Below are 9519 nucleotides of genomic sequence, written 5' to 3'. Positions count from 1 at the left end.
AATTTTTTTATATTATTTATTTTAATTTAAAAGTATTAATTGTATTCGCAGTTCGGCAAATTTTTATGCCTATTACTCTGTGCTAAAAATTCCTTTCCAGAGACTCAGCATGATTATTTATTCCTCTCTATAGCATATTTGAATCTTTCAGTTATATTCATTTTCAGTGTTTTCGATCGATACTATTAATGTAAATTTCTTCAAGCCGAGCAGAACATTGGAGAGGCGTTGCTCGCAAGGCGTTGCTCTCATAAATCCTGTCGTAGGGCCTTTTTGAATTTCGAACTGAATCGTACGTGAATTCATTCGTTTGCAGAATAATGAAGGAACCGACGGATCTCATCAGCATGCAATCCGCGCTGCAATTGTTCGAGAGGCTCACCGCCGAGATACCGAAAGAGGAGGAAGAGTTTCCCAAGATCCAGGAGCAGTTCCAAACTTTGGGTAAACCTTTAAATGTTTTCTCCGTGTTAAATAAGAAAGTTGATGCACATAAAATCGACGAAGCTTAAGATCGCAATCTACTATCGCTCAAGAATTTACAAAACGATTTACAAGTTTCGCGAACGTACATCTGCTTTGCTTCAGATAATCTCAGACTTTAAGTTTATTACATATGTGGACTATCTATTACGGATATCTATTACTTCAAACTATCTACACATATATATATATTTATATAATTACGTATATTAGATTGTAGAAAAGAATGCTTAATGATTTTCAGAAAAATACGAGGTGCCGCTAACTTTTGAGTTCAAAAGAAAATTAAAAGACATCAACCGTTCCTGGGCGGCTTACTTGGAGTTACTTGTCACGTGCGAAGTTACTCTGCTTGAAAAAAAGGTACGGCATTCCCTCGATATAAAAGAGAACTTCTAGAAACTTTGTAATAAAAAATGGAGTTCCATCGCGCAGCGTCGGCGTCGACGCTAACTAAGAGGAAAATATGGTGTCAATTAATTACTTTCTCAATTTTGACGTTACTTTACCGCATCTACGGAATTTTTATATTATCTGAAAAATTAGTTTTGCATAACAAAAGGTCTCTAATATTTGCAGAATTTAAATTATTTAGTGAAAAAGCAAATAAAAATTTCTTGTTACTTATTGTATATTTGTGTTTGCATTTTTTAAGAAAGATTAAAAATTAAATAATTTAAAATATTTTATATTTTCTGTCGCACTTAAAGAAAAGATGCTAGAATTTTACATTTTTATGAATATTCATTATAACTTGGATTGTCTTCTCAATGTTATTTTAACATAATTGCAGGAAGAATTTAAAGAAATGATGCTGATTGATGCGACGATGTTTGAAGAAGATGTATCCTCCGTAGTGCGTAAATTTAACGACATCGGGCCCTTTACGTCCGACTGGAATTCAAAAGGTAAATTGCTTAGCACGTTCTTTTTTTTTTTTTATTAGATTAGTAAATCTGCGTTTGTCGTAAGATAGCACCGAATCATTGCATAAATCAATTACCGTATCTTTTCGAGCACATCCCTCGCAGTGTAACGGGTTAAATTGTATTTTGCAATCTGCAATAGATTTGTGCGTAACAATGAATAAGATAAAACAACATTTATAATTTGAAATTTTAACAGTAGATGCAGTTGGAGCAGAAAAAAATAAATACAAAAACCACATATAGAATATTTGTAATAAAACTCTATTTTAAAGTTAATTTGTTATTTAATATGTTAAATATGTTTAAAAAACTTTGCATTAAACAATAACATGGATCATTTGTGATATTATCTACGTAATAATTTGAAGGGATTAAATAGCATGTGCAACTGTTTTAAATGCGTTTGTCAATACTGAACCGGTTTATTTTTTCATGAACTTTGTTCAACCTGTACAAAACGTACGAGCTACTATTACGATAATCCCATGTATATCTGGACACATACACAAACATTAGATGACTAATAATCACGGAAAAATAAATAAATTGATTTTAACCAGACATTCAGTTAGAATATTAACTCATTTTAATACTGACATTGTAATTATTTTACTTTATTATTATTATATTGCATTTTACATTATTATTATTATTATTATAGATGCTTTAAAATGGCTAGCCATCTTCTGGAAAGAGATTCAGTCCTTGAGGGACAGGGAAAGCCTATTAAAATCACAATTAATGATTTTTGGCATAAATTACCCAGATTCTCTAAAAATCGCTGAACTCGATAAAGTAAATGTCACTCATTTGTTGCTCGAATGTCACTCCCCCATGCTAGTCTATTTATACGATTTTCCGACACTTTTCTACTCACGAAGGATGTAGCCATGATCGAATTGGTGTGGCAATTGACGGACGAATGGAACGATGCCTGGGAACGCTACAAAACCGGAAATTTCTGGACGATAGAATTGGAAGAGATGGAGGCAACCGCTAATCTCCTTCTCCGGAAACTCACGAAACTCAGCAAAGAGCTCAAAGAAAAGAATTGGGAGAGTGTCGAAAATACCAGGTGCGATCCAGTTGTAATCAAATTTCGAACGCGCAATAAATATGTGCCAATTTCGTGAATTTTTCACAAGGCAAAGTAGCGTTTTGCGATTGCTATCCTTTAGCAGTATGTCAATTTATCGTTCGCCAAAAACCCGAAACCGCCGCGTTATAAACTGCGCTCGTGCGATGGATGGCCATTTTTCAAAATGACAGCAAGATGAGAGGAATCACACGCGAGGATATAATCGACGATAATTGTCGATGAGTGAAATGTACGCTGTTTGAAACATCGAATATTATACCGAATGAATTAATCCTTTCGCTAACAGCTTTTTGCGGCGTATGACGAAGAGAGTAAAAAATAGTTTGTCGAGTTTTCGAAAATTCTACATATATGTATAAAGGTAAATAACACACCGATAAAAATAATCGCCTTTCGCTTGAATGGTACGATATGCACTTTAACCGGCGCAGTGTGCTTCGCAAGAAATAATGCGAAGGACAGTCTACAACTTAATTCCACATATTACACAGTGACGCTTATTAACTTCTGTGTAGCTAAAGCGCGTAACTTACATGAACTTACCGATCACACTTGTGACCACACTCCTTTCGACGATACTTTTTGAAACTAACAAAGTGCACGCTCCGTAAATGGCTATGTAACTTCTCAGCAGCTACAATTCAACCTAGTTTACTCTAAACAAGGGAAAAGAAAAAAATAACTATACGCGCGCAGAACTCGTTGTTTGGTGCGTACAAAATAAGAAGTGTTCTTTATGCAGTGAAAAGAATTGCAAGAAACTTTTCGTATGAGTTTTGAATAACAAAAGTTATATTTTTAAATGATTTTTTAATTTATTTTTAAATTAAAATTTTTTTGTGTGATTTTCATTAAATCTTTACGTAAAGTGAACAATTAGCATTCTTTTTACCATTTACACAAACTAGATTAATGTCGTAAAAGTGATTATCTTACAATTAAGAGAATATTACAAGTTTACAAATATATCTTCAAATTTTGATAAATGTTATATTATGTTTAGAAGATAAAAAATATTATAGGTAATTATACTATATATAATTTATTATATATACAACTATGAAAAACGTGTATCGTAGGTTGAACGTTGATAAATTTCGACGCACATTACCGCTGATAATAGTACTGAAGAATCTAGCGATGAGACCGAGGCATTGGAAGCAGGTCAAAGAAACTATCGGTCGAGATTTCGACGAGACATCCGAGGACTTTACTTTGGACGCGATTATTAAAATGCGGATGCATAATTTTGCGGAGGAAATTAGCGAAATCTCGAGCACGGCCACGATAGAACTCGCTATTGAAGTTGTAAGTTGTCGATAAAAGAATACAAATACAAACCGTACGATATATATTAATTGCAAGGCACTTCTTTACGAGAAATGACACATGCGCACTGATTTAGGGACTCCAAAATATTAAGGATACTTGGGAAACGATGTCGATTACGATGGTTCCATACAAAGATAAAGGAATATACAGATTAAAAGCTATAGACGACATAATACACACTCTGGAAGATCATCAGGTGCAACTTTCATCCATGAAGTCAACGAGGTACATTGCACTCGCTAAATTAACTTTTGTACTTATATTTCTAACGATTTTATTGGATATAGGTGGACTATACATTGAATTTTTCTAGATTCGTCGAACCATTTGTTCAGGAAGTCGACTATTGGGAACGGGCACTGTCGACGGTCGGAGAAGTTTTGGAAATGCTGCTAGTAATACAAAAAGAATACGTGTATCTGGACAATATATTCACTACTGAAGACATCAAGAAACAACTCCCAAAGGAGACCGACGATTTTGACAAAGTGACGAGCGAGTTGGCTGCACATACATCAAGAATGGCTTCCTACGGTTTGATACTGCCAGCCACCCACGTTCCACGTATGTATTATTAGAAGGACTATTACAAAAGAGATATTATCCACAGTATTATTATAACATAAAGGAATCCCCCAAATTAAATGTTGAAAAAAATCATGTAGATTCTGTTTCCCTATAAACATACAGAAATGAAAATTTAACGGCAATCTAATCCTCCGAAAGAAATAATGTTTTAATTTAATTTTACATATGTAATGATACTCATCAAAATTTCAAATAGTCAATATTGAAATTCTGATACCTTGCGAAAAAATATGATACTTGGTTATATTATAATAAATTAAATTCGCCCCATATCTTTTTTTAGTATATATAAAAGCTCGAATTATTGCAAAGATTATTATAATAGATTCTAACAGCTTCTTTTACATATAATATTAGATTAAACATACATACAAACAAATTATTATACTAAAATTAAAAATAATTTACTCTGAAAAAAAAACAAAGCAAAATATTGTTTTAAATAATTAATAAAACTATGCAATCTTTTTTTTAATTAAAAAATAAAAGATTTTGTATACAGTGAAATAAACATTCACCAGCCAGATACCAGATTTAATGTGACATTTTCAGAATAAAACGCATTCTCAATAAGCATATTTGCAAAATGCAATTAACTAATGAAAAAAGTATTACTGAAACAGAGATATATTTCGCATTTATCGTGCGCGATCACTCTGAGCGTTAAACTAGGATTAAAATTATTTAAGCTACAACCGAGCCAGGGTATTAATGTAAATGGATACGTACAAACCGCCTGTGTCGGCTTCCGGCGCTAAAAAAAAAAAAGAGAAAAAGAGAAAAACGTAAAAAAGGAGATAAAAAATCGAGCGACGAGCCGACGCGCGTACGCGTACTGTAAAATAATGTAAATCTATTCTATTGAAAGCATTTGCATTTTCCCCCCCTTTCTTGCTCTCCCCGTTCCGGTGATCCTGTTAGCTGGCTTGCTGGAAATCCTGAACAAACTCAATGACAAGTTGGAGGCGTTGCAGTTGGCGCTCGAGCAGTATCTGGAGACCAAGAGACGCGTATTTCCGAGATTCTACTTCGTCTCGAATGATGATATACTGGAGATCCTGGCGCATTCTAAAAGACCGGACCTCATGCAGCCGCACATCAGAAAGCTCTTCGCGAACATCAAGTCCTTGAAGCTCAGCAAGGTAATTCTCCGACGTTCTACTCTTCTATACTTGCTTCCTCTATATAAGCGCATTGTCTCGAGACTCTTAATATCGCATCTTTCTGCCTTAAGTCGCTGACTGGAAAACACGTGGCTGGCGGCATGTACTCGAACGATGAAGAGTACATCGAGTTTATCGAACCGGTCCTCTTGGAGGGTCAAGTCGAATATTGGCTGTGCGATATCGGTGAGTACATTTTTTCTAAAATACATATCTCAAAATGAGGAATAAAAATCGACATCTTATCAGACGTTTGTGAACAACAAAATGCAAAAATTCCAAAAAGCAATTCGCAATCATCTTGGTGTAATCCTAAAATCCGATATTCCTTCATGACAAACGCATAGTAGTTACCATTCTAGAGTTTGGGTATATTATCCCTATAAATCTTGTTTCCTGTTATCTCTCCGAAATCTACACGTGTACACGAACGCAGAGGAAATATATACGCGAGAATTTATAAGATCATAAATTGCTTTTTTTTTTTTTTTGCAAAATCGAAAGAGGCGGTTTCACCTCCATCTAAAATATGGAAGCGACAAACTTCTTTTGCATGCACGTCGCGGGAAAACTAGGAGAAAGATCAGCGACGTGTGAACACGGACTCATCAAATATTTACAGTATCCTGCGATGTTCTCGGTGCGGGGAAGCGAGTAGTAGCGTTTACAACGGTTTGGGCGTTGCGTAAATAAAAGCCGGGGCTGGAAAATTGGCCATAATTTATGCTCCAATCCCGACGTTGGTCCACGATCGCCGTAAATTACCCGATGTGCCAGCGCGCGCGCGCATCAGCGTACAACTTCGATTTCTGTTTGCGAGAGATAAAAATGCGCGAACAAAATGGGGCGCGCGGGGAGGACGCGGGGGTGGAAATGGGGATGAAAACCCGCGCGCGACGAGGAAGTGAGCGTGAATAAAACGCGGGTGGCAATTGCAGAGACCGCGATGAGAGTGACCCTACGCGAAGTGTTGAGGCAGTGTCGGACAGCGCTGCGAAAAACGCTCGCGAAACGCGACAGGTGGGTGAAAGAATGGCCGGGCCAGCCGGGCATTACGTCCACTCAGATTCAATGGACGAGCGACTGCACACGCATTCTCCTGCACTGCAAGTGAGTACTCCGGGTTTCTGCCTATGAGAAATTTAGCTACGTTAGTTATGAAACGTGAGGAAAACGCGGATGGGGGAGGGGGCATGGAAAGGAAGATGGAGAAACGGGGTAAACGTGAGGCCAGTTCTGATGAACACCAAGAGACGGTTAGAGGAAACGAGGACGGTGACGTACGCGCGACGAGAAAAGATCTTTTCACACAAACACACACGCACGCACGCTCAAATATATACATACATACAGACGCACGTAGAGGGGGTGGTAGAATGGCCATAGAAGAAGACAGGAGACACGGCGAGTCTAATAAGAGAAATTTTGCATATTCTACGTCTGGTCCTGCGATCCGGCGACGGCACCCTTCCACCTTCTCCCTCATTTGCATATACTAGCCGTACCGCGAATAATTTAACCCGCACACCTACAGTCGGGCATCTCCCTTACCTACCGAATAAAATCCCTCCCGTCCCGGGACTCTCCTGTAATGCTCGTGTTGCGCGAGGCCCAACGTACCTTTCCGTTGCACTCCGGCGTCTCGGAAAAAGGGACAAAGACAACGCGCACGGTTGGGAAAATAGAGATGAGCTGCACGGCGAAAAATAATATCGCTAAAAGTGCATCGCACATGTTACATTGTCCTCTTACAGTTGTCGCATAAATCTTACGTTAGAAAGTCTGTGAGAAATTTTACGTTAATAATTTTTTTTTTTTTTTTAAAGACGACAGCCGTATATATATATATATTTGCATTACTTTAATAATATTTTTAAGAATGTTGTTATACATATTGAATTAATGAGATAGCTTTTCTCGAAGCTTTCTAGAGACTCTTAAAGACGAGTAGATTAATTATGTATCAGGTAGCGTAACTACGGAATAGTATGTTAGCTATGTATTTCACAATCCAATTAAGTTTTGTTTGATTTACCTTCGTACTCTCAAGAATGGCGGACTCGAAGAAGCCGTTACGAAGACTGAGGAAGAAACAGAATCAGACGTTAGACAAATACTCGGAAACTATACGAGGCGATCTGAATAAGCTGGATCGACTAAAGTTCAAGGCCGTTGTCGTTATCGAGATACACGCGAGGGATGTCATTGAAAAAATGTACAAAATGAGTGAGTCGATTCGTATATTTTTCTACGATTATTCTTTTATTTTTGAATCAACGCTCATTCGTTACGCGCATTTGATTTGCAAAAATATAGTCAATATATACTCGGACGTACGGCCAATAAATTACGATCATTGCGAATTACGGATCATTTTATAGGACCGCGTCCAACGCAACCGCATCACGTTCTAGCGTTATATTGTTGGCGATACGATACGCTATAGTAGGGAAACGCCGTTGCTTCCCTTAGTAAATTTGTATATTGATGGTATCTTGAAGCGAATACTTGTAAAAATATACATGTATGACAATGAGAGTCCATTTTTTGAAAAATATAAAATTGGCGAATGTTTACTATAAAAAATTCTATTTTGTTTAATATACAAAGATTCTATTTAACTTATAATAATTCTTTAGTTTTTTATATCAATTTTTTGCAATATATAATTTTCGTTAATATGTAAGAACAGTTTCGATTAAAAAAAAAACTTTATGTTAGAATTATTTTTATTATCAAGAATTACGATATTGCGTCTTTTTTGCCATCTTATAAATAAAATGAAAAGAAAAAGATTATAAATTTGCTTTTTTCGTGTAATACGCGTTAATGTTATAAAGTAGTATTTCAAACTGCACGTAACATTTCTTTTATTACTTTACTCGTATACTTTCTTTGCTACTTTAATCCAGAGAGAAAATAAATAACGGAACCAGGGAAAAAGCGGGAGCAAACTTACTTTCCAAATTTTTCAGATTGCAGAGATGTGTCCGCTTTCGAGTGGCTGTCGCAGTTAAGATTTTATTGGGATACAGACGTAGACGATTGTATTGTTCGGCAAACAAACACTCACTTCGTATATGGTTACGAGTATCTAGGTAACACTGGAAGACTTGTAATAACTCCTCTGACAGACCGGTACGTTTCCCTAAACGTTTAGTTTATATATATATATATAATTTTTTAATCATATTCATTATTTATTTATTTTTTAATTATATTTATTTATTTTTCTTTCAACGAGCAAATTTTCTTTAGAGAGAATAGTATTAATTTATTTTTCAAAAAAAAACGATATATTCTTTCACGGCTTAATATTTTGAACATTAGATGTACTTTGATATAAAACTAAGAATAATTTTTTTTACTATACATTTAAAGAAATTTCTCATATATATAATATTTTTAGTGAAACGTAAAAAAGTGAAACGTTGCACAAGTTCAACTAAAAACTAAATGTCACAAACGTATAACAGGATAATATTTTTTGCCAAGTTGTGCAGAACGACAACGATTTCATCGAGATGCTTTATACCGCAAATACTTGGTGAAATATATGTCGTTTGAATGAATCTATACAGTGTGAATATGAATGGTGGCATACGTATACACATTCGATTGCGGGCACCATTTGCAAAATTACTTTTGTGACATTATGTCGCGACGTATTTAGTCGGTCAGCGTACTCTGTTCCGTTTAGCAATGTTAAAGCAGAAGTTTCTCAGTGGTTATCGCGCGTGCTATAGTCACGTAGTTGGCACCAGATCGTGCGGCCAGCCGTAATTTCGTCTGTCACGCGCGCGGGTAACACACGACGGGACGCTGGTAATGCTTAGTGTTCGACACATTGGCGATGTAATACAACCCTGATTTAGGTCAGCAGGGGTAACTTGACGATCGCGCAGCGATTGCTTGACGCGTTGTG

The 9519-nt window shown here is 36.3% G+C and overlaps 1 protein-coding gene across 1 annotated transcript in view; it reads left to right on the top strand.

Annotated features, from left to right (window-relative positions):
• The window catches only part of LOC115246126 (dynein heavy chain 2, axonemal), a 40651-nt gene that overhangs the window by 10703 nt on the left and 20429 nt on the right, over positions 1-9519 (top strand). Inside the window, exons 13-25 of the mRNA XM_029824753.1 lie at positions 317-444; positions 728-846; positions 1277-1391; positions 2074-2207; positions 2294-2487; positions 3591-3819; positions 3917-4068; positions 4157-4407; positions 5353-5573; positions 5666-5780; positions 6533-6704; positions 7645-7820; positions 8570-8732. Of these exons, the coding sequence (XP_029680613.1) occupies positions 317-444; positions 728-846; positions 1277-1391; positions 2074-2207; positions 2294-2487; positions 3591-3819; positions 3917-4068; positions 4157-4407; positions 5353-5573; positions 5666-5780; positions 6533-6704; positions 7645-7820; positions 8570-8732 (2169 nt within the window). The remainder of the gene's footprint in view (positions 1-316; positions 445-727; positions 847-1276; positions 1392-2073; positions 2208-2293; positions 2488-3590; positions 3820-3916; positions 4069-4156; positions 4408-5352; positions 5574-5665; positions 5781-6532; positions 6705-7644; positions 7821-8569; positions 8733-9519) is intronic.

Source organism: Formica exsecta, unplaced genomic scaffold (genome assembly GCF_003651465.1).
Source record: "Formica exsecta isolate Colony F162 unplaced genomic scaffold, ASM365146v1 scaffold1387, whole genome shotgun sequence".
NCBI classification, from domain to species: Eukaryota; Metazoa; Arthropoda; class Insecta; order Hymenoptera; family Formicidae; genus Formica; species Formica exsecta.
Note: the sequence above shows the minus strand (reverse complement) of the source record. Positions and strands in the feature narration are given on the sequence as shown.